This window comes from Lissotriton helveticus, chromosome 2_1 (assembly GCF_964261635.1).
Source record: "Lissotriton helveticus chromosome 2_1, aLisHel1.1, whole genome shotgun sequence".
NCBI classification, from domain to species: Eukaryota; Metazoa; Chordata; class Amphibia; order Caudata; family Salamandridae; genus Lissotriton; species Lissotriton helveticus.
This window is the reverse complement of record NC_136059.1, coordinates 1,625,249,877-1,625,275,998: the sequence shown is the minus strand read 5'-3', so window position 1 is coordinate 1,625,275,998 and position 26,122 is coordinate 1,625,249,877. Positions and strand designations below refer to the sequence as shown.

At 46.2% G+C, this 26,122-nt stretch overlaps 1 protein-coding gene across 1 annotated transcript in view; it reads right to left on the bottom strand.

Annotated features, from left to right (window-relative positions):
• LOC144818808 (protein NipSnap homolog 3A-like) overlaps positions 1-22,378 on the bottom strand; it is a 289,090-nt gene extending 266,712 nt beyond the window's left edge. The window contains exon 1 of the mRNA XM_078676578.1: positions 22,180-22,378. Coding sequence (XP_078532704.1) covers positions 22,180-22,224 — 45 coding nt within the window. The 5' untranslated portion in view covers positions 22,225-22,378. The remainder of the gene's footprint in view (positions 1-22,179) is intronic.
• Between the last annotated feature and the right edge of the window lie 3,744 nt (positions 22,379-26,122).

Genomic DNA, 26,122 nt, shown 5'->3' with positions numbered 1-26,122 from the left:
TCTGACTTCCCAAAAAGTTTTAACCGTATCAGGTAAACTGTCTTTACGGGGCCAACCATCCAACACAAAAGACACAACTTTAGACAGTGTTTCGTCATTCTGGAATTCAATCTCCCATTCAATCTTGTTGATCGCAGTACTACCCTGATCGTGAATTAATGCCACCTGAAAATCGTTCCATTTGTCATCTTCACCCTTTTCCAACATAACAGGCATTCTAGAAAGAAAATAAATCAGCAACAAAATTGTCTTTGCCAGGAGTATAAACAATTGTGTAAGTAAAATTCTGCATTCGCTTTGAAATCCTAGCAAGGCTTGAAGAAACATTAGAAGAGTCCTGTTGGACCTGGCCCTTTTGGCAGGTTCACCCCGAAACTTTTTGCTTTTTACTAGCCTGTTTCTGGAACCTGGTGTTGGTGATTTTAGGCCTTTGCGCACTTTTTCACTGTGGTACAGTGTAAAGTGCGTGAGCTCTCTGTGTATGTGTGGTGAGTGACCTGCCCTCCCATAGGAATGCATGGGGAATATGTGTGACCATGGTAGTTCCTGATGTGTGGGGAGTGCAGGGTCGAGTTTGGTATGTGCGAACTCGTGAAATTGAATGCTGCATAATGATGTATGTGGCATGAATGTGTCTAGTGTGGAAGTGCCTCTTCTAGACATGGGTGTGTGTGTGTGCAGTGAGTCTGCTGGCACGTGATTGGCTGGAGCCTGGCTCCAGGAGTGTGCCTGGGCCTGCTTGTGGATTGACTGTCTGGTTTGAGAGTGACAGGGGCTGGGGAGCCCCCAGGAGGTTGTATGAGTCAGCCCTTGGTTGAATGACTGCATCTGCAACTAGAGTGGTGGGAGGAGATAGCACCTGGGAGTGAATAGGGCTGGGTTTTCCCCACACAATGCTGGCTCCGCCCCCTGTGGTGCGTCTGATGTCCCTAGCCTGGCCAGTGAAAGGAGTTCCCCATAATCAGTTGTAGCTGGTTCGTACACTGCCTGCACCCTTTAGACAAAGGATTTTGGGTATAAAAAGGGTGCTGTGACACTCTGAAAATGTTCTTGTTTCTGACTTGAATCCTGCCAGGGGCGTGCTGCTGCTTGGGCCCAGGGGAAGGCTTGCCTCCCTGGGCCCTACCCAGTCCCTGGATGCCCTGGATGGCTGAAGGATGTTTGCTGACTTTTTGCTGGACCTTTATTGCCTCTAAGCGCCTGGGAGCGCTGTTGATTGCCTCTAGCGCTTGGAAGCGCTTGTGTTGCTGTGATAGCGCTTGGGAGCGCTTATTTTTGCTGCTAGCGCTCAGAGCGCTTTATTTTTGCCTAAGCGGCTGCCACGCTGCATATTTGCCTTCGTTATTTTAATCGGGAGCCTACCCCGAGTTCTGCTGCCGAGTGCTGGGCCCGCCATTGGCGGCCCCCAAACCGGAAGTCAGGCAAACTGCAGTGTGACAGGGCCAGGCGGCACAAACAGGAAGCCCGGAGCCGAGAGAGAGAAAGCGGTGGAGGAGTGTGGGCCGCGCACGCCCAAGAAGTGGCACCGGCGGAGGAGACGGGGAAGCAGGGCTCCCGCAGCTGCAGTGAGAGCCCTGCATGCGTCTCAAACAGTGAAGCCCAATGGAGAAGAAACGGGGCTCCCATGTGAAGAGGAGAGCCCCGTGTGTGCAGTCAGAGGAGTCCCAGCGCCAAGTCCCGGTGAGTGGGGCCACGCGGTGTTGGGTTCTCATGGAGGGGGAGGCGTCTGGGCACATTGCCGGTGCCCGCCCACCCCCCGTGTGGCTGGTTAGAGGTATGGAGTGCTGGTGGTCATAGGGACCCCGTGAGGGCCCGGGGAGTGTACTTGAGCGGCCCCGAGAGGCAGCTGGCCGCTCCAGAGGTATCTGCGCCCCCCCCCCAGGGCATTTTACGTGCTTCTGAGTCCCCCGAGTGGGGCTCCAATGACCCCGCATTTGTTTGTAGAGCCGACGAGAGGCTCTTGAAGGCAGTTTTGTTTTAAAGCCCTGAGAGGGCTCGGGGGAAGTTTTCTGTTCCTGAGTCCCCCGAGTGGGACTCCTACGATTCCCCGCATCATTGTTGTTCTACTGGCCCAGAGAGGCTCTTGAGTGCCGCATCCGTTGAGAGCCCTGAGAGGCTCGGGGGCACAGTTGTTTTGGATGCTAGAGCCTGCGAGGCTCACAGGTAGTTCTTGGGCCCCAGTATTCTTTCAGAGGGCCCAGAAGAGATCCTACAGCTGCCCAGCACGTAGTGGGCAGCTGCCACGTTTAGGCCCCTGACTTTTGGACACAGGGCGTCCTAGCCCCAACAAGGCCAGTTGGCCTAGGGACTGCCACGGGTGGTGGCTTATGTAAGTTTTGAGCAATTGTGTTTTCCTGCACCTCTGAATGTGTTTTTTATGCGTCATGTGCCTTGTTCTTACACCTCTGAATGTGTTGGTTATACATCATGTGTTTTTGCTGTGTGCTTACCTATGTGTGTTTAGATTAGTGAGGAGATTGCCTACTGTAGTTTTACTGGTTAGGCCTAGATATGATTTCTGCGCTAATATGCTTTATGTGCTGTTTTGATTTATGCTATTATGCATGTGTCCTGCCCTGCACCTCTGAATGTGTTTTTGATGCATCATGTGCCTTGTTCTTACACCGCTGAATGTATGTTTATGCATCATGTGTTTTCCTTCCCTACACCTCTGAATGTTGCGAAGCATCATGTGTAATGTGTTCTTGCTTATACCCCTAAATGTATTTTATTCTTAGGTGGTTGTGTTTTGCCTAGTAGAGTTTATACTAGAGAGGTTATGTGTCCATGCGTGATCTAGGCCTATGGTTATTAGTATTGCGTAGTGTGTACCTACCTTTACCAGTAGTTACTGGTTGTGACCTATAATTGTTCTTTTGTGTTACCCTTATCTTATGATCTACAAAGTGCTATTTCTGCTAAGTGTTGATTCCTGACAGTGGTCCAGGGGGCCCTGTCTTGTACATAATCCCTTGTGAATATTGACCGTGCCAGTTGGCACAATGTACATGTGTGATTACTATCTGATGTGTTTTGACAATACAAAAGTTATTTTTATATAACCTTGTGTGGAGTTCCTTTTGTGGTGTGCCTAGGATGTTGTTGCTGTTATGTGCGTGCGCAAATGCTTTACACATTGCCTCCGGGATAAGCCTGTCTGCTCGTGCCAAGCTACCAAGGGGGTGAGCAGTGGTTATCTTGGCGTGTGAATCCCTTGCCCTGACTAGAATGGTGGTTTCTGCCTGGCTTTGGCGTCAGCCTTAGCCTACCAGAAATCCCAGTTCTAACATTGTTGGACAGCGGTGAGGATTAGGACTTGTGTTTGCGCAGTATCACAGCGACAACTGGCTACATTACAAACCTCTGCATTCTAGATAGTCACATGTTTGGGATTATTGTTTATGATTTTGTATTTTCCTCAAGAGTGTCATTTTCAAATGGTGTTCCTGCGCTTTTATGTTTAGTGGCAGATGAAAGAAAATGACAGGGCGGGACGCCAGTAGAGGGGTAGGTTCCCATAGATCAGGAATCCCTTGCTGGGTCCAGTGCGCAATCCCTGTTCCTGTCCCTGTGTGGGTAGATGGAAGAGAGGGAGTTGGAGGAGGAATGGCTTGCTCGGGAGGGTGGTTATCCCCTGAGTGTAGTGTGTGTGTCTGGATTCCCCAGTATGGTAGGATCCAGTGGTGGCAGCTAAAATGTGTCCAGTGCGTGAAGTCCCATTCCCAGTTCCCAGAGTATGGTGCCTGGTGCTCAGTAAGAGGGGTACAGGTTGAGAGTCAGGGGCAGTGAGGAACTGTCTCACTAGTCTGGAGGGGGAGTGTGTGGATGAGTGGTGTGTTGAACTGGAGGAGTTGGTGTGAGGTTTTTTTTTAAAAAGGAGCTTGCACGGGAGGTGTACCTCTGGTGGTGTGCAGGAGGTCCTGCAGAGGCACTGGACAAGAAGGTGGACGTCTGGCGGTGTGCTAGATGTCTTGCAGGTGCATTGGGGAGTGATTCTAAAAGTAGTAGCTTGTGTATCTGATGATCCTACGTAGGGGGAAGAGGTTCATGTGCAGCCCAGCTGGGTCCCAGTAGGATGGTAGGGGTGTAGGGGCTCACGTCCTGTCTCAGTGGAGGCGGAGTGAGTGTGGGACGGTGTGTCCCACGTTGGCCCGAAACCTGTGTCAGGGCCTGGAGGGTTCCCTAAGGGAGCGCCAGGTCAGGGGCCTAAGCTGTACTTACAGGTCATTTGAGGAGGATCTTCCTGTGTCTAGAGGACGGGGAGTTTCTGTAACCAGAACTCCGGCGGTCCTGGCTTTGGGTAGTACCGCTCCTAAGTGGAGGGTGCAGAAGTCCTGGTTTGCTGGGCATTTGACCGTCCAGAGTGCTTGACCATTTGTGGGGCCTCTGGAGGTCGTTCCCCGAGGAAGGGGGAGGCCAGGTTCAGGTTCAGCCTGACCTGGAGGGAAGGGCATCTGTAATCAGTGTCCTGACCGGTTTTGGCTTCCCGGAGTACCGCTCCAAGGGGGGAGGGTGCAGAACTCTGGAAGGGGGTGCAGAGGGACGGTATCCTTACCTCTGACCCCGGTGCAACCTGAGGGTTTAGATCCTAGGTTGGGAGATCAGGAAACTTCCAGGTCAAGAAGGAATCTCTGCCAAAGTAGGTCAGCTGAAGAGACTGAGGGGGCTGCCCTTGCTGTGTGATCTGGGGCTCACCTGCAGTTTGTTGTTTCCACTAAGATAGAGGAAAGGGGACTTTGCTGTGTCCCCCCACCTGCTTGAAGAGGGACGGTGCTGTGTGCTTCTTACCTCCGAAGTGAAATAGTTTCCAGTTCCCAGGTGGTAGACCATTTGATGGAGTGAGGTCCTGATCTGTTAGGAGAGTTGTGTTCTAGTGGGTGCTTCCCTGGGAGGGCGCAGAACCCCAGAAGTAGAGGTAGGGTGGGGCATTCTTGCCGATGACCTCTGGTCAACCTGAGGGTATGGTCCCTAGGTTGAAGGATCAGTGGTAGTTGTAGCTACACTGAGAGGGAGAGTGGAGAATGGCTATTGTGTGCCAGGGGTTACTGCCCCCCACTCTGTGAAGTGGTCAGGACCTGTGACATGTGGATGGCCTAGGGCCTGGTTCTGGCCGTGGATGACTAGAGAGTACCAGTGGGGTATCCTAGTTGTGCCAGAGAGCTCTTGTTGAGAGAAATCTATGTGGGTTCAGAAGGGCGCAAAACCGGAGGGTGTCCCTGCCGTGCGGGCCCGTGTTTTGTCGCCCAAAGCAGGGAAGCCCATCAGTGGAGTGATTGGTCTACCCTGCGTTTTGGCTGAAAGGGGGTTGTGTTGGACCTGGCCCTTTTGGCAGGTTCACCCCGAAACTTTTTGCTTTTTACTAGCCTGTTTCTGGAACCTGGTTTTGGTGATTTTAGGCCTTTGCGCACTTTTTCACTGTGGTACAGTGTAAAGTGCGAGAGCTCTCTGTGTATGTGTGGTGAGTGACCTGCCCTCCCATAGGAATGCATGGGGAATATGTGTGACCATGGTAGTTCCTGATGTGTGGGGAGTGCAGGGTCGAGTTTGGTATGTGCGAACTTGTGAGATTGAATGCTGCGTAATGATGTATGTGGCATGAATGTGTGTGGAAGTGCCACTTCTAGACATGGGTGTGCGTGTGTAGTGAGTCTGATGGCACGTGATTGGCTGGAGCCTGGCTCCAGGAGTGTGCCTGGGCCTGCTTGTGGATTGACTGTCTGGTTTGAGGCTGAAAGAGGCTGGGGAGTCCCCAGGAGGTTTTCTGAGTCAGTCCTTGGTTGAATGACTGCATCTGCAACTAGAGTGGTGGGAGGAGATAGCACCTGGGAGTGAATAGGGCTGGGTTTTCCCCACACAATGCTGTCTCCGCCCCCTGTGGTGCGTCTGATGTCCCTAGCCTGGCCAGTGAAAGCAGTTCCCCATAACCAGTTGTAGCTGGCTCTCACACTGCCTGCACCCTTTAGACAAAGGATTTTGGGTATAAAAAGGGTGCTGTGACACTCTGAAAATGTTCTTGTTTCTGACTTGAATCCTGCCAGGGGCGTGCTGCTGCTCGGGCTCGGGGAAGGCTTGCCTTCCTGGGCCCTGCCCAGTCCCTGGATGCCCTGGATGGCTGAAGGACTTTTGCTGACTTTTTGCTGGACCTTTATTGCCTCTAAGCGCCTGGGAGCGCTGTTGATTGCCTCTAGCGCTTGGAAGCGCTTGTGTTGCTGTGATAGCGCTTGGGAGTGCTTATTTTTGCTGCTAGCGCTCAGAGCGCTGTATTTTTGCCTAAGCGGCTGCCACGCCGCATATTTGCCTTCGTTATTTTAATAGGGAGCCTACCCCGAGTTCTGCGGCAGAGTGCTGGGCCCGCCTCCCAACCGAGGGCCGCGCTGCCATTGGCGGCCCCCAAACCGGAAGTCAGGTAAACTGCAGCGTGACAGGGCCAGGCGCCACAAACAGGAAGCCCGGAGCTGAGAGAGAGAAAGCGGCGGAGGAGTGCGGGCCGCGCACGCCCAAGAAGCGGCACTGGCGTAGGAGACGGGGAAGCAGGGCTCCCGCAGCTTCAGTGAGAGCCCTGCATGTGTCTCAAACAGTGAAGCCCAATGGAGAAGAAACGGGGCTCCCGTGTGAAGAGGAGAGCCCTGTGGGTGCAGTCAGAGGAGTCCCAGCGCCAAGTCCCGGTGAGTGGGGCCACGCGGTGTTGGGATCTCAAGGAGGGGTGAGGCGTCGGGCCACATTGCCGGTGCCCTCCCCCCTCCCCCATGTGGCTGGTTAGAGGTATGGGGCGCTGGTGGTCATAGGGACCCCGTGAGGGCCCGGGCAGAGTACTTGAGCGGCCCCGAGAGGCAGCGGGCCGCTCCAGAGGTGTCTCCGCTCCCCCCCAGGGCATTTTATGTGCTTCTGAGTCCCCCGAGTGGGGCTCCAACGACCCCGCATTTGTTTGTAGAGCCGACGAGAGGCTCTTGAAGGCAGTTATGTTTTAAAGCCCTGAGAGGGCTCCAGGGGCAGTTTTCTGATCCGGAGTCCCCCGAGTGAGACTCCTACGATTCCCTGCATCATTGTTGTTCTACGAGCCCAGAGAGGCTCTTGAGTGCCGCATCCGTTGAGAGCCCTGAGAGGCTCGGGACACAGTTGTTTTGGATGCTAGAGCCTGCGAGGCTCACAGGTAGTTCTTGGGCCCCAGTATTCTTTCAGAGGGCCCAGAAGAAATCCTACAGCTGCCCAGCACTTAGTGGGCAGCTGCCACGTTTAGGCCCCTGACTTTTGGACACAGGGCGTCCTAGCCCCAACAAGGCCAGTTGGCCTAGGGACTGCCACGGGGGGTGGCTTATATAAGTTTTGCGCAATTGTGTTTTCCTGCACCTCTGAATGTGTTTTTTATGCGTCATGTGCCTTGTTCTTACACCTCTGAATGTGTTGGTTATACATCATGAATTTTTGCTGTGTGCTTACCTACGTGTGTTTATATTAGTGAGGAGATTGCCTACTGTAGTTTTACTGGTTAGGCCTAGATATGATTTCTGCGCTAATATGCTTTATGTGCTGTTATGATTTATGCTATTATGCATGTGTCCTGCCCTGCACCTCTGAATGTGTTTTTGATGCATCATGTGCCTTGTTCTTACACCGCTGAATGTATGTTTATGCATCATGTGTTTTCCTTCCCTACACCTCTGAATGTTGTGATGCATCATGTGTAATGTGTTCTTGCTTATATCCCTAAATGTATTTTATTCTTAGGTGGTTGTGTTTTGCCTTGTAGAGTTTATACTAGAGAGGTTATGTGTCCATGCGTGATCTAGGCCTATGGTTATTAGTGTTGCGTAGTGTGTACCTTCCTTTACCCGTAGTTACTGGTTGTGACCTATAATTGTTCTTTTGTGTTACCCTTATCCTATGATCTACAAAGTGCTATTTCTCCTAAGTGTTGATTCCTGACAGTGGTCCAGGGGGCCCTGTCTTGTACATAATCCCTTGTGAATATTGCCCGTGCCAGTTGGCACAATGTACATGTGTGATTACTATCTGATGTGTTTTGACAATACAAAAGTTATTTTTATATAACCTTGTGTGGAGTTCCTTTTGTGGTGTGCCTAGGATGTTGTTGCTGTTGTGTGCGTGCGCAAATGCTTTACACATTGCCTCCGGGATAAGCCTGTCTGCTCGTGCCAAGGTACCAAGGGGGTGAGCAGGGGTTATCTTGGCGTGTGACTCCCTTGCCCTGACTAGAATGGTGGTGTCTGCCTGGCTTTGGCGTCAGCCTTAGCCTACCAGAAATCCCTGTACTAACAAGTCCACTCAGTAACGTTCTGGCCCACAACTACTAAGTGGAACCAGAACACATAGTTAAGTAAAAACATTCTGTACATTACACGAGGATGCAAAGGCAACCTGGTTGCCAAGCAACAAAACACAATGTAATCAGCATTCAGTGGCTTAAGAAGGTGTGAATCCAAGAAACCCTTAAACAGCCAGAGCTTAACCTTTAAAAACATACAACCAGCACTTTATTAACTCTGAGAAAAAGTTTAAAAATGTAATTACCAAGCGCCACTAGTCAGTTTAAAAATGCCACTTTCAATCAGTTCCAAGATCAAACATAATTACACATTTATCAATGGAACTCATACATTGTAAAAAATACAACAAACTTCAAAAATGTTTTCACATTTCTGTGTGATTGCACTAATTTGTTGTTTTTGTAAGATGCACATGAAGTCCGGAGGCCACGTCAGATCACAAACCTCATGCACAATTCACACAGTTTTAATGTATCACAAAGAAATCGCCTTTAACTTCTTGTAACATTCATTACTAACGTCATATGATCCAAATCATCATAATGGCAAGTGTGCTTAGCTCCCTAAAATCTGTATTCTTCGATTTTGTTTGTCTTCATACATTAAGTATAAACACTAGCCCAAAAGGTTATACTTCGCAAATTATGGCATGTACATTTTATACTATGTAAGGTTATACAATGCAACTAATGACATATAAATGCAAAGATTATGATTTAAATGTACGCTCGCCTGTCTAAAACATTCACTGCTCTGTGTTCACAGAATACATGTTGATCTATCTGTATGCTTGGTTTAAATACAAATTCTTTGTACACATATATTTACAATCTAGCGTAAAACACAGGAATTATCTCAGTTTTGGCATTATAATAGGCACATTCCCAAATATATGAAGAAAATTATAGGACAAGACATCACTTCATATGATGTCACTTCTCGAGACGTCACTATATGTGAGGTCATTAGAAATACTAATCAGTCCATCTGCTGATCTCCTCCCTGACGCCGTAATGACCTTGTTGATTACTGGGGGGCCCCATGCAACCGGATGGTTTTCCTCTGAATGAATTAACATTTTGCATATGCGACTGAGGGTGAAGGCCTGGAGTCAGGGGAGCCTTGTCTCTCACAAACAAACATTGCCGGTACAGTAATGGATACCATCCTGTGTTCTGAATAAGTCTTGACGCAATGTGCCTGGAGAGAAAATTGATACCCACCCCAGTAACAGCAGTAGCAGTGACCTTAACTGGATTACCGCACAGAAAGCACATGAACTCACCGATTGAAAAATCCCCAGACAAGACATTCACCTCTTGTGAAAACTGGCTGCCAAGAAGAAATCGCTACAACTATTACAATGCTTTGACCTCAGAAGAGGGAGGCAACTTTTGGCAGGGGGAGGAGTGTGTGTGTGTGTGTTGGGGATTGGCATTGTTGGAGCCTGAAATCAAACTCTCCCCCAGAGAGGTCAGAGCAACATGCAAGCCATGCTCAAAATATATGAAGTTTCCTAATAAGCTGTTTCATTTATCCAAACATAAATTGCAAATGAGTTGGGGCAATTGATGAGGCAAGATTAAAGTACATAGCTGTGGGAAATAACTTTAAAAATCACATTTTGACTTACAAACCATATTAGAATGCATTTAAACTGCTGCTGAAATATTTTCACATAGAAAATGACATGCAGAAAAATGTGCTTGCTTTAGAACGTGAAAGAATTATTTTTGAAATGCATAAGTGTTGCAAAATAATTCAGCAATTAATCACATGGAGTCAAAATCTGCTTATCTAAATGTATATCAAATAACGCTAAGAACACTTTTTGTACTAAGCTATCAATCGTAAATGTGCCTCTTTATTAGGCCCAAAAAGACTTTTCTTTCGACTCTTGCTCACAGCTTAATAGACGTTTGTTCATAAAATGTTGCCTAGCACCCGCATATTACTTAACAATGTGCTGACTTAAAAGCTTGTGTCCTTAACTTCATCTTTCCACATTAGCTCATTTTATGTTGAATGAAGATCTCTGCTGTAACTGCTAGATTAACACCTTCGCTGCGGCGGCTATTCCGCCGCAGCGCTAAGGGGGCGGGGGGGCCGCGCGGCGCGCCCATGATGGTGACGGAACCGTCACCAGCCTTGGTCGAGCTGTGCTCATGACGGAGCGGTTCCGTCATGGCCCCATCCGCTCAATAGAACGCGCCGCGCAGGCGCATCGGGCGGGCCATGACGGAACCGCTCCGTCATCAGCACAGCTCTACCGCGGCTGATGACGGAGCGGTTCCGTCATCAGCGTGGAAGAGGCTAAATAATGATTTAGATATACATTATGTAAGCCTCACTAGCATATTATTGCTAGTTTTGTCTCAGCTATTGGTCTCGCTTTCATATTCACAATGGACAAAGAGCGCATCTTTTAGCCTAGGTAAGGTTCTCATGAGAACTTTCCTCCATGTTGCGAAAGTATGCAACAATGTATTACTATGTACTGCCATGAATGTTTACCATGTGACTTGAGAAAAAAAGCATCAGAAGATGACAACACCATCGAATGAGGGGTTTCCATTGGAGGAGAGCTACTAACGACGCATACGCTTTGATACATTATTGTGTGATTTTATATTAATAAGTGTTCCTATCTAGATAGTGTGAAAGAATGGCTGAATAGATCTGCTGAACTAAACTATGGAGGACTGAAGCAAATCTGCAAACTCCAGGCCCTTTGAATCTGCAGATAGTCATTTCTTATTCTTTGTTACCGACAGCTATTGGTAAAGGGGACTTTTCTCTTTACCTTATCCAAACCTTTTTTCTGATCAATGCTACTGCAATGATCATTTCTTCTTCACTGATTTATTGATGGTTGCTACTGTGACTGTAGGGAATACGACTAAGTTTCCGGAAAGACTCTTCATGAGGTGTTCTATCTTGCTCTTTTCTGAAAAAGGAACTCTTCATGGGTTCTACTTAAAGTAGAGTAGGCTCTTAGCTAATTTAGTGACAATTGTCCTTTACGGAAAGCTAAGTATTGATGTATGCTCTCACTAATCAAACTTTAATTTGGTATTTCTGTAAACTGGACTAATCTGAACAAAGATGACTAACAATACTAATCCTTTAAGATAAATAAAGGTTTTGAAAACTGTATCAAACTCTCATCACCGATTGAACATTAAGAATCTAAACGTTGATGATATATGCATGATTTGAATTTCTCGTTCTAGCTCCATTCACACGATGATGGCAAAGGCCCATTTACCTGTCAGTAAGCCATCAGGATTTCTAAGGGACAAAATTTGTACGTTGGAGTTTATGGTCTTAGCGGACCCTTTGGAACCCCAGAGAAATTTTACACAGTTATTGGTAGCAGAGTTACTGTTCACATCCCAAATTAAGCATTCAAATGAGTACCCAAGATACATTCAAATAATCCCTGATTTTGGTTTGCAGTGTCCAGATTCTGACCACGTGGCCAGGCAGAAATTCGAAGGCATTGCAGTATTGGCAGTTGCGGTATTGAAAGTATGAGTATTAATTGGGTGCAAATGTTGTGGCAGTAGAGTATGGTCTTGTTACTTACTGGTAATCTTCATCACCCCAATTAGGGTCCTCCTCGATCCAGTCCTAACATAGTCAGGCAATCCTGCCTCCCGAAAGCCAATCAGAACGCTTAGAAATTTTTTAAAGGTCAGATTGAAAGCAATTTTAGAAAACACAGCTGATACAAGCAATTAGTAAATTTGTATTAAGCAATTATGTCATGCTCCAAGCGTATCTGCGTTACAACCGAGTGTAGTGCTCAAGTTTAACATTGCTAGGTATTCCTGCTGATTTATTGAACACTTCTTACTCTTATGGAATCTTCGGCAGAGTGCAACTTATCAGGTTCCATTTGCTGGCAGCATTCTTCTACTTGTGTTGCGGTCAGTGGTATTGGATTTATGTATAGTGCCCCCTGCCTGTTCGTGGGCACCTCTCTATAGGTGTATCTCTGTGTGGCTCATGAGTCCGTCCTAATTGGGTCATTGGGGAAATTGAGACTGACTCTTGTGACATCGGTGCTGATGTCGCGCCAGTGTGTGGGGTGAATGGGTTACATTGTAGCCTACCCCAGCACAAGCTCATCTGAGCGAGCCCCTGAGCCTGCCGTAAGAAGCATGGACTTCGCACTGACACCATCTTCCTCAGTCACACAGTGGTAAGAGCGCTCCGGACAGCTGAGAAGGTGCTGTAAATGCATGACTTTGCATTTCAGTGCCGTGATGCAGACCAGCACACTGAAATGTGTTAGTCTAATGCCTGATGCGTGGTTATTGATAGGGCTGGCGTTATGGTGGACATGGGGCACTATAAATGCGTGACTAAAGCATTTTCGTGAGGTAATGCTCACACCAGCAGTAAAATGCATTCGTCTAACCAGCCCTACCATGTGCTACACAGACTAATGCATAATAGGGCATGTTACAGCATCCCTCCCAGACCTGCACACCAACAAGCATGAGTGGCAAATGGCAGAGCTGTCAGCAACTGAGCTCATAAAAATTGCCCACAGGTTATAGATGATGGGTGAAAATTAAGCCTTGATTATATTAGGGCTCGCTCTGCTAGTTTTGTTGTTGTGGTGATTTGGCTAAAGCCTTTGCTCGTCCCTGTACGGTAATGTGAATTGCCGAAATTCAGACTGACAGTCAGAGCGGAGCAGCTTTGAATCGTGGGCAGAGTTGTGGATGGGATTTTTTAAACACTTGATCAGCAGAGCATGCATCTCCTTACTTACTCAGCAAGCTAGACTGTATGCATCTGCTGGCAAAAACCATCAGCTTGACTGTTCCCACAAGGAACTTGGGCAGAGGACCCAGACGTGGGTCACATGCTCACTGTGCCACTGGATTCAGGCTAGCCTGGCTGATGAAGGGTGAAGCCCCAAATCCGGTCCTAGGATGCTCGTTTCCAGTCCAGGGAGAACCTGGCTTGGCAGTTTCCATGACAAACTTGGGCAAGACTGATTTGCATATGACTGGGTCTAAACTAGGTGGCATGGTGAGCAAAAGAATGATGGGTTTAACCCAGATCTCTTGACTGGGGTGAATGTTTTGATGTGTTCTGCATTCTGTCCATGTCAAGTCAAGTCAAAATGTATATAGCGCGCTACTCACCCAGAGGGTCTCAAGGCGCTTGGGGGAGGGGGTGTTTGTTACTTATCAAATAACCATGTTTTGAGTTGTTTTCTGAAGGAGAGGTGGTTCTGTGTGAGGCGGAGGTGGGTGGGGAGAGTATTCCAGGTTTTGGCTGCTAAGTAGGAGAAAGATCTTCCTCCCATGGTGGATCTTTGGATGCGTGGAACTGCGGCTAGGGCTTGATTGGACGATCGTAGTTGGCGATTGGGAGTGTAGAAGGTCAGACGCGTGTTGAGGTATTTAGGTCCTGGGTCATAGAGGGCTTTGTGTGCGTGGGTGAGGAGACGGAACGTTATTCTTTTGTTGACGGGGAGCCAGTGGAGGTCTCTCAGGTGACTGGATATGTGATTGTGGCGGGGGATGTCTAGAATGAGTCTGGCGGAGGCCTTCTGGATGTGTTGGAGTTTTTTCTGTAATTTGGCTGTGGTTCCAGCGTAGAGGGTGTTTCCGTAGTCCAGTCGGCTAGTGACAAGTGCTTGGGTGACTGTCTTTCTTGTTTCGGTGGGGATCCAGCGGAAGATCTTTTTGAGCATACGTAGGATGTTAAAGCATGATGATGAGATGGCGTTGACTTGTCTGGTCATCGAGAGGGAGGAGTCCAGGTTGAAGCCCAGGTTGCGTGCGTGGTCCGTTGGTTTGGGTGCGCTGCCCAAGGCCGGAGCCCACCATGAGTCGTGTGTCTCTTGCTTTCTCGCACTAAGTGCCCCAGGTATGCCCAGACATGGGTCCTGGGCTCACTGTGCCACTGCATTCAAGCTAGCCTGGCTGATGAGAAGTGAAACCCCGAAACCGGTCCAAGGATGCTTGTTTCCATCCAAGGAGGACCTGGCTTGGCAGTTCAGGCTTGACTGCTCCCATGAGGATCTTGGGTAAGACTGATTTGCATATGGCTGGGTCTAAACTGGGGTGGCTTGGTGAGCAAATGAAAAAATGGATTTACCCCAGATCTCTTGACTGGGGGTGAATGTTTTGATTTGTTCTGCATTCAGTCAAGTCAATTGTGTGTCTTTTGCTTACTCGCCCTAAGTGTGCCAGGTAAACTGGGGTGGCATGGTGAGTAAAAAAACGATGGATTTAGCCCAGATCTATTGACTGGGGGTGAATGTTTTGATTTGTTCTGCATACCGTCCATCACTTGTGTGTCTTTTGCTTTGGCAAAGACTATAGCCCCTGTGATACCTGTGAGCGAGTAGCCTTATTTTCTATGACCCCGAATCTGAGAATCCCTTCATTTTTACCAAATGGCATGCTATTCAGCTGGTCCAGAAAAACAAAAAAGTTATAGCTTTGGTGAAAAAAGAAAAATATACAATATTATAAAGTTTCCTTGGCAGATTTTGCAGTCTACCTGTGGTCCTACTTACCATTGGTGCACCCCAGCATCACTCTTCTTTGCAGCCTCCTGTCTTGTTGCTGCAGCTGATACCTCACTACCTTTGAGGGCTGAGGAGCATCTGTAAAGTACAGTGTACTTATGAATGCCTTCTTTATCTCCTATTTGGAATAACATTTATTTATTGTTCCTTTTGGTCGGTTACTTCTTGTCATACCGTCCGCTTCTGTTGCTTTGCCTGGCTTGTCCACTTCTGTTGCTTTAATGCGGGTTCTACTTCTCCTGATTTACCCAGCCATGCTTCATTTTCTGCGCTTTGCGCAGCATGTTTGCTTCACTGTGTTTGCCTTTTATTATACTTTCCCATATTCCCTCCCCTCCCTTACTCTGTACCCGCCTCTGCAGCACACATAGTGGTGCATCTCATCCGGTTGCACTCAGTGCTCCTGCAACTGCCCCAAACCCGCCTTCGACACTTTCACTCTCATAGCTGCCAAGGTTTCAGATTGCTATGTGTGACATTTTCATAATTTCAGTGTAATTATGAGTGACATTTCACCGATTATGAGTGACACTTCCTCGCGCGCAAAATCAAGCAATGAAGATGAGAGTTAAAGTATAAATATCAGAAATTACATCTATTTGAGCAATGAGATCAGCTTTAGGATCATGTGTTCAAACACACATAGTTAAGCTAAAAGAGTTCTCTAAAGAGTTCTAAAACAGGCAATTGACTTTCTCCATCTATGGATGAAGGATCTGGAAAACATCCCTGTATCATCAGGACTGCCTCAACACTGCTCGAACTGAGGAAAGAGTTGTAGATGCACCGTTTTAAAGAGCAGGACATCACAATGCAGTAATATTACATGTCTCCTCACAGAACCCAGGTACCTCTACCATCACTCGTTGACTATACTCGTGCCTTGACCCTGTACATCACTCCACTTGTCTTGGCTTGTGCTATTAAAATAGCATATACTTAGAATAATCTCCCTTCACAGACATAGAACTTCAGAGTAATCTACATGAACAGGTGCAAGAATGCAAACGTTTTGCTTAGTCATATATGGCGACTAATAACTAGAATATTATAAGCAGAGAAGCGATGTTAAATACAATAATCAAATAAAACAATATTTTTATTTAAAAAGTAATACTACAGATCTGGATAACAATGTTAGAGTTGTTTGAAAATTGTAATGTATGCAGATACAACCCTGCCAGTGGTTGTTTCTCTTAGCTTTTTCTGTTTATTTGCTATCAGTCTTGTACCCAAACTCTGTTCTAACAGTGTGCCTACCTGGAGGCCCTCGCTGCCTGTGCCCTAACTTAGCTCCAGGACTTCCTATGGGCCCTCGCTGCCTGGGCCAATACTCGGGTGTAAACCTACGAAAATGTCCATCTGCTCTGCAGACGGAACACAACTGAGATGGTGAAATGTATCAGGCTTCCCCTGCAGTACTCTAGCCGCCCTCCAGCAGAGATAGTGCCTATAATACGGGAGATGAGCTGACGTTACAGAAATGGAGGCTTAGGTCTGGGGGGTGGGGGAAGAAGAAGGGAATACATCTTTTATTTATTTATGTGTATTGTATGGCGCGCACATTTATGTATTTTTTTTAGGATGATTATAAACAGGAACAATGCTAGAGTTCAAACATTAACAAAAAAAAGTAGGTTGTACAGTAAGAATGTCCATTAGTGAAACAATCACTTAGTGCAACAGTAAGCCAGTGAGATTTGTGAGCAGCACGCACTGAAGAGGAGCTGGTATCTTGCAAAGCCAAGCGGCGAGCAGGAGTGAGACCGTAATAAAGAACTATGGTCTGAAACAACCGACTGCTTGCTACTTAAAAGGTTAGTGTGAGACACTTACTTGTGGCGTGGGGAACACTGCAGTGCTGTCACGGTACGAGCCAGCCTCCACGACTTCCTCCTGCACCGTGCAGAGGCCACGGCCTAGGCCTCGAGTGACAGGATTGGCGCAGACCCTGCATTTTAATATGCCCTTAGTTGTGCTGCACTCACTGCAGCGCTACAGCCTTCAGTGCCTGTTGAGGCACCATCAGTTTGGCAGACGGGTCGTGTGGGTGACATGGTAGTTAGATCACGGCAGGCGCGGTGAGATCAGAAACTGTCTGCAAAGCCGTGCCGCCCGCTGAACAGCATCCATTAACGTCATTGACAAAACGGCACGGCACCAAACAGCAATTGATCAATGTCATATACAAAACGACACCTGGCTTACCACAGCATCACCAGTGTCTTTGTTAAAACGTTTTATTGTTAAATGGAAAGCTGACTGTGGCTGGCTCTGCTGTCAGGTGCCTGCACTGTTTTACACGTAGCGGCTGGCCCGGCCGCCCGTCGCAATCGACCATTAATGCCACTTCCACGGCCCGGGCGATGAGATACTCGAGTCTCGTGTCTCGTGCTGCACTCCACTGACTCAGATGAGTGCCCTGCCGCTTCCTCCTACTTCCTCCGGACTAGTGAGGGCACTCTACCGGCACATCCGCATAACTAATCCCGGCCCCCATGGTGGGCTACAGTGACTGACAGCAGTATCGACTGCTGAGAGGCCGACAGCCCCTCCCTCCCCCCTAATTGGAGCAGTCTGAATCTGACTCTGTAAGGCGCGCCGCGCTGGCGCCGCAGCAGCTATTTTCTCATTGTTTCCAGGCGGCACAGGAGGCATGGGCAGAGTGAGATACATTATAGGGCTCTCAGCCACTCCACAGAGCTGAGAGCACGTAGTTTAACTAGTTAGGATCTCAGCCCAGCAAGCAGCACGTCCCGCCGAGCAGCAGAGAGCCCGTGCACAAGCGCCGCTGGTGGCACGCCTGGCAGGTGTCAAAATGCGTGACAATGCATTTCAGTGCGGTGATGCGGATCACCGCACTGAAATGTGTGAGCGTCACACCTGTTGCGTGACGCTTGGCAGGACCGCACTCTTGCAGAGGAAAAGGTGTGTGTTTATTTAAATAGCGCTTGTGTTTTCAGTGGTTAAGTGCTTGAAAACTAACAATGATTGGCTAAAACCACAAGCACTTGGAGCTGGGTTTTTCTAGCCAATCCTCGCCCCTCCCCTAGCCGCGCTCTCCCAGTTTACTTTGTTTTAATCAGACTGAAGGAGTCCCTCTGGGCTTAGTACTTCTGTGTCTACTGCCTAGACCACACCACAAGCACGGATTAAAGCAGTGGCCACCACATGCTGGGCCGGGCGGTCCATGTGTCACAAGATAGGTGGATCCTTTTTACATTCACCTGCACCACCGCTTATGGACAGCCTAGTATTGCCGATAACTGGGGAGCGTATAGTGCAGAAAACACTGACAGGCAGCAAGGCCCGAGTCTGGCCATTTGTATTTAGATGTCCAGTTCCCCACATTTGATCACTTCAGATTAAATGGTGCTCCTACAACACTGGACACTTTCACATTCTCTAGAATCACCCATACAGTCAGAAAAAACAGATTCCAAGGCTCACAGAAGAACCGCCGGATTTTGTTCCAATGTCGCAGCATAAATCCCAGGGCTCGAGGAGGAGACTGGCCCGGCTGTACACACACTCCACGCATCATAGAACGGGATGTGCTAATCAGTACAGATGGCTTAGGAAAGCGATGAATGGATGGCATTAACAAATATGCAATGACATACATTACTTCATTGTATATACTTACACCGGGCATACAACCTCAGCCATCCAACACTGGATAGCCCGGATTCACTCACGTAACTGTTTGCACCGTGACAAGGAGTGCACCGGATTTCTTCATCCAGCCTGATCTTGCTTGCTTATATTTAACTACTGCCAGATGTTGCTCGAGATACTTGCATATCTTAAGGTTCTAACACATCCGGCAATTATAAGCAGAGCTTTATGTGGGTCTGGGTACTGCTGACACTTATTAAAAGTAGGTGCTGAAACGGGTCACTAGGAAGCTCTCCATTTTTACCCTCACTCTTGGCGGGGTGGGAGCAAAAAAGAACTTGCCTGCAGTAGGACCAACCTTCACAGCTTTTTACGTAAACTCAAAGAGACTTTTGTTTCACTTTTACACACAACAAACTCAGTTGAAGATATTGGTGCACCTTACATAAGCACCAGTTACATCAACTCAGAAGCAGGATAGGACTGTTGGGAACCGTCCTCAAATGGTTTAAATCTTTCTTGGAGAACAGATCACAAAGATTTTTAGTACATCAAAAGTTATTGTCGCCGTCCTCTATTGCGATTGGTGTACCGCAAGGATCAACTCTGTCCCCAATGCTCTTTAACCTTTACATTGACCCTCTGGCTGAAATACTGCGACACGCCAACATCTTGTTCCATATGCATGCGGATGACAGACAGATTTACGTTAAAGTCTTGTCACCTGAGGAGATCAAGTCAATGAATGAAGCACTAAAGATGATCATTCATTGGCTAACAAGTAATCAGCTTAAACTAAACGAGCAAAAAACAGAATTCTTACTAATTTCCCCCCACAAAATCTATTTGGAAATAAAGGAATGGACCAAACTGATCACTGCGCTTAACTGCACCCTGATCTTAGTGGATTCAGCCAAATCACTAGGACTCACGCTGGACAAGAACCTGAACATGCAAACCCACATCAACTTGTTGGCTGAAAATGCCCAGTACCACCCAAGTTGTCTTAGAAAACGGAAACCATTCCTAGAAAAGTCATACCTCAAAATGGCAGTTCAGGCTTTGGCAGTTCAACTCTAATTGGTCTGCCCAAGATCTCAACAGCTCCGCTAAAAGCTGGTCTCGATGCAGCCACAAGACTTATAACTGGATCTAGAAAATGTGATCACATCTCTCCGCACTTAAAAGCTCTGAACTGGCTACCATATGAAGCCAGAGTGCAAATCAAACTGGACTGTATCACACATAAGGCGCTAAACTCTAAAACACTGGTTTATCTAGCTCAGAAAGTGGTAATATCTGGAAGAGGCAGGTACTCCTGGGCGCAAAAGATCTCGTGCTGAAACTTCCTTTCTTCCAGAAGAAAAAAAACATACAACAGAGCTTTCTCAGGCACCACACTCAGAACCTGGACCTTGCTACCGCCAAACATTAAAATAATACCTTTCCATTCAAAATTCAAGAAGGAGGCGAAGATCTTCCTAAGGAGTACGTTCCTACCATAACTCTCCACAAAGATTAACCTAATCATCTGCCTATTGATTCTTCATCCGTTCCCTACGGATTTATGATCAGAGGGCCTCTCAATGACTTCCTGAATGAAGAGCATTAGGATCTACATGATCTTTTCCAGGGTCCCCAATCTTGTTAAGCTACTGAGGCAAGCACTCAGCTAAAACTTTGAACTCTGAATCCCTAGATAGTAATAGGAAATTTGTAATGTGACGTATTCGATCAGTCTCAATTATTATTGTAAGTACAGAGAACTGTTACTGTCCACTGTTTTATATTGTTTTATATTGTTCTTCATTTGTAAGTTTATGATGCTTGCTATTTTCGCAAACGGGGCCGCTATATGTCTGTTAAGTGCTCTGACACCCTAACGGGTCACATTTGCGTTATGTAAAACACTAAATAAATAAAATTACATAATGATGTTTATTTTTTGCATCACAACCTGTTAAGCCCCTGTCAGGCTCGAACCTGCTCTCTCAGCTTAAAAGTCTGCAGTTAGCCTTACACCACAACCTCGCCCACAAGAACTGAAGCATTTTCAATATTATATACAATGAAGTCATAGTTGTTGCTTATTTCTGCTATGCAACTTACAACCATTGACAAACTCAATAGTCCTGGCTTCTTGAAGGTGTAATGTTACCGGTATGTGGCAAGACAAGGCAAATGACGCTGGCCGTATCGAAGCAGGAGCTAACCAGTGCTCCTGAAACTACTGCATCCTTCACTTAGGAAATATAGGGTTTGGGTTCTTTTCTGGAGTTTCAGTGGGCTTTTTTAAGCACATATCTGATATATTTACACTGCACGCATCCACTCAATTCCAAAACACATAATTACACTCCACAAAAAAATTCAACTTCGCATCATGACACATAATTCTATACCATGTAAAACTACTCCACACCATGCCGCATAATACCACTACAAACCATGCCACATGATTGCACACAACATTACTCAATTTAATGCCACACAATTCTGCACAACACAACATAAATACATTCCACATAATACCACTCAGTGCCACATTTTCACACTACACATAATTACACTCTAAATAAATACACCCCACATAAATGCAATCTATGCCACACAGCAGCAATCCACATAAATGTACTCCACACCATAACACATAATTCCAATAAGCATAATTTCGCTCAACGCCACACAAATCAACTCCACACATTTCCCGTACACACATATAATGTACAACGCCAATAGATCTAACTCTTGCAAATGCTTGTTATCAACAGCGTTCAAAATTCTACACAGTTTGTACAGTTCCACATACATATTAGTGGAAATATCTGCATTATTCCCAGATTATGGAATGCATAGATATTTCACCCTAAAGGTGCAATCTAATTGTCAAATCATCAAACTATAACATTGTATACATGCTCACTGGCAAATATGTCCTGTTAGCCAATATCTTTTTCATCCAAAGGCTGGGAAGGCCATATGTAATGGGCAAACAGAACTACACGTCCCAGAATGCAGAATAATAAGACTGCAAGAAAGCAGCATGTTCTCATGTCACACACAAGATGTGTGGTTAACTGGAAGCTGTGCGTTCAAAGGAGGCCATGCATAGTGAATAGATTGTTCACTACATAAAATATCACACATGGCACACCGACAACATGGAAATGTCACACACAGGCAGATTAAAAACCGATGCGTGGTATTTGGCAGGGCTGACAAGTGACTTATTTATTTATGCTGCTAAGAGGTTCTTCCTAGTCTTATATTGTGTGTGTAATACAATTTTAAAATGTGTCAATCGAGGTGTCAAACATCTAGCAATAGGATATCACTCCTAAGTGCACTAAACTTGGCAACTATAAATATATACTGCAATAAAAACCGACGTCTCCAGATCTCGACCTAACGATCTTCCTCTCCAAGATGGCCGCGATGGTATGTCTACGAATGTTCCCTTTTCTGTTTCTATGATTTTTTTGCTTTAAAGGGTGCGTTGCGCCGTGCTCACGTCAAGTTAATTACGCCACGCGTCCTCTTTTGTAGTCTTCAAAGGTCATGCGAACGATGCGTACAACTTATTGAAATACTATCCTTTGTCACTTGCAGAATGCGTGTATGAAATTGCGCATCCCGTGCTGTCATTGAGACAACTTTGGTGTTACAAGGTCGTGCTTAAAGCCCACGTAACGGTCGCTAGGAAGGCAGTTTTACCTGTGATTTCGCGGCTCTTCTCAGCGCACTCCGTAGGGCCAGCATTGCGAGATTGTTCCTTACGTTTTCGAGTAGGTCGAGTACAGCAACACCACCGGATTGGGCTTCCAGTTGGTACTGCAGCCCTTTTCTTACGCGTACGGACGAGCGCGTGCGCGTGTCGCTGTTGTATCTGCACCCTCTCCTTTTATTTCCGCCCACCCTTGTTTGTTTTTCTTAAAATAGCGCGATTGCTTTCATTGCGAACTCCAATTCGTCCCGTTACATGCTCTTTGTCCTATAGCCACTTAATAATCTACGAATGGATTCTTTCATACTTGTGCTTTTCAGGGCATTTCCGGGTTAATGAGTGGCAGAACGAGAAATAAATGAAAATGTAGCAAATCTCTAGTTTATCATACTGATACATTCAGTTAGTTATGAGTATTAGCCGAAACAACGTTGCCTTCGTGCATGTCTAGGTTTTTGTCAGTAGTTTTTTTTCCTCACAACGTAAAACTCACGTACATAAAATGCAGTTGACCAGAAACTCGCGACTTTCCAAAGCGTGCACCTGACCAGTCTGCCTGTGCAAGACTTATGTCGCCGCGGGGTATGTGCATAATTCCCATTTGTGCGTCGATGTTGCACCCAATTAGTCTGTATGTATTTTGATGTTTATCTATGTGGACGCCTGCATCTGCCTTGCTTTATCTAAACGAGGACGTTTTTTTTTTATGTACCTGCACTATATAACATGCATTGACAGTTTGTTAATGTTTGCATTTTCTGGCAAATGGTCTTTTGGCATGCTATGCTCAGACCAAGCCTGAATTTTAAATAGAATAAAAACAAAAAAGCATTGGCATAGCCAATAGGTCTCGCCTTTGGGACATTATAAGTGTTTAGCCATGCAACAGTTGATGTTGCACCAAGGATACTGTGCTGCATAATTAAATACTTATAAGGTCCCAAAGGCGAGACCTATTGGCTGTTCCAATGCTTGTTATTTATTGTTTTATTTAATGCATTGTTATATAGCGCAGACTTTACCCAAAGGTGTCGGAGCACTTCACAATAAAACAAGTATGTTACATGAGGAGAATTTTACATATTTACACATTACAGATACAAACACGTACTTGTGTCAATCCTGCATTTCATTACAAGACAGGAGGCTACATTATGCATTAATCTTTTAATGCAATCACAAGCAGCCGCACTTACATCATAAATAGAAAGTTCTAGACCGCAGTGACAACATATGTTCAATAAAAGGCACGAGCAACAACAGAGCTGCCTCTCTTAAATGTGGCTTTCAAGCAGATAAGTTACTCTTCCTTACTCTCTACTTATTCTGTTTATTGTGCTTTATGCCTTATTCTCCGTTTATTGAGCTTGATGCCTTTATTAAATGCCATTTTATATGTCTTAAGTATTGATTGCCATTGCCTCTTGTGATTATTTGAGCCTTTTGTTATTGCCACGCTTTTATAGCCCTTTTTGCCCTCACCTTGCCGACACCCCCTTCGACTTCCAATTGTCGAATGTAACCCCCCCGCCCCCTCCTTTCTCACAGAGTCTGTGTTTTCCCGGGGGCCGCACTCGCTCTTCTTCTTTAGAGCACACGCATTTCTTCCCGCGATGCGCTTTGGGAGAGCCCCCTCTCCTCCTTTCGTTTAACCTTTCCACCCCAATTTCTTCTCTAATGGCACATTATTGGGACGGGCTCGCTCGCACGGTCATCGCAAGCGCGTCTATTGTATCCACATTGAGGAATGGCCCTTGGCAACGGCGGCGTCGCGTCCACCGTTCGCCTTCGCCTACAGAGGATGATGCTCAGAACTAACAGTGTTTAACCCATTCATCATCCAGGGGAGATAGTTCAGAATCATGAGGCTGAGAGAGACGATCATGTGAAGACAAACTCGTGGACCACAGGGTTCTCTGTAGAGGATACGATAGTGCCATGTTGTGTTTCCCTGACGCTGACGCCTGCGCTTCTTTAGTGGCCGAGGGGGCAAAGTAAGAGGAAGCTCTATTTTTTTGCTGTTTTTTTTGGCAGCATAGATGAGCCCAGCCCAGTCCCGTCCCGTCCCTGGTTTCTTTAGTGTCGTTTCTCCCTGCCTAGAGTGGTGGAAGGGTTTGACTTTTAAAAATGTGTGGTCACTCTGAGATCTGTTTGGGCATCAGTTCTCTCTCTGTGCAGTATGACTCTTCACCCTTGATGCTAAAGCGCTCTGATGCCTCTGTCCACTTCCCTATAGCGCTATCCAAAGTCTTTTGTTCCTTGTTGGCGTTGTCCTAGGGACTGTGCGCTGCTTTTGGCGACCAGTGGTGTGATTGCAGTGTTCTCTTCCCTTGGATGTATTAACTGCTGTGGTTCCTTTCACACCAATAGAAATTTTCAAACAAAGATTTGTCATGCAATATTTCCAAATTCCACAAAATTACACGAAGTGAAGAAAAATAGGGTTCATTTAATCTCAAAGGCTTTCCCTCAGTCCAGCCAACACGTGTTTCGTCGATTGGGCGGAGACCCACGACTTCATCAGGGCCGGGAAAAGATACAATACAAAAATATATTGGAGTTGCGAGATACACTATCTCGTAATTATCAAGTATACATTAAGTCATTCTATTTACATGAAAATAAGTGGGAGAAAACATTTCTCATGTACACCCTCGTGCAGTATAGATCCATGCATTTGGGGAGGAAAAGGAGGTGGGAGTGATAGTAATCTCCCATAGAGAAACGAGTAGAGACATCTCAATGTCGAGAGATGGAAACAATACCCCACAGTTCGTGATAGTTATTCCTATGTATATTGTGCTATAATAAATATAGTTAATGGACTTGTGCTCACCCCAGTATTCATCAACCCGTTCAGTGTTCAATTACGTGAATTAATAGTGCCGGGTCTATAAGTCATTCAAGATAATATGTTTGAAAAGTGCTCTGTTAAACTCATTAGGATGCTGAGTACTTCATACTCAGGCTTACCTGATATCAATTGCTAATGGACCTGTGTACCTAAAATGACCAAGTTATAAAGGATATTAAATTTCCTACATGGTCCACATTCTACCTCTACATTTATGATAATGTTATATTTTAGAGCCGTGCCATAAGTAGAAAACGTACCTTCTAGCTGGTTATATTTCCGGCCCAGCTTTATGTGGCATGGGCAAAATTTTCTTTGTCAGGTCTTAGTCTGTATCAAATGAGTCCGCTAGAAATCACAAAACGAATAGATTTTGTCCTGATCTGGTCTATTTAAAACCTTAATTTAATTATTTACTCCTGCCAGTATAGGGTCAAGAGCTTACCTTCAAATCGGTAACTCTTAATGTTCCCCGGTAATCTATTTATTTGATCCCGGCATATATCTAAGATCGTACAGTCCTTCCTCCAGTGGTATCGATGGAGTGAAGTTGTCTCCCGCTGCCAAAATAAAAGCCACAGGCTCGTGTTAGTGCGAGTGCTATTTGAAGTAACCTAGTTATGCTCGTCATTCTGCTATGTCCAAAAGACCCGTTAGATGTACGGCGCTTACCTCCCAATATTATGTAATAATAATTTGTAATAATGTGTTAAATGTACCATAATGTAAACGGACAACTGTGATTATATTTATGACAGTCGATAATGTATGCACAATAATATATGTCTTTAACCCCACAGTTCTCATCTGACACCGTAAAACCACTTACTAAGTTAATGCACGTTTAGGCTAAATATAGTCCCTGCATTACACGTGATTACAAGTAGAACTAAGAGCACAGACGCACTGAGATTGCAAGGATATGGTGTTATCGGTAAATACTTGAACACCATTCAAATATGGCGGATTAAGATATCGTGTATCACCGCTAGACCTGAATCGTGAACCGGATTGGGAAGCCGTTGTATATGTACTAGCTTCCGGGTCACGAACGCTGACTTTCAAAATACGGAAGACCG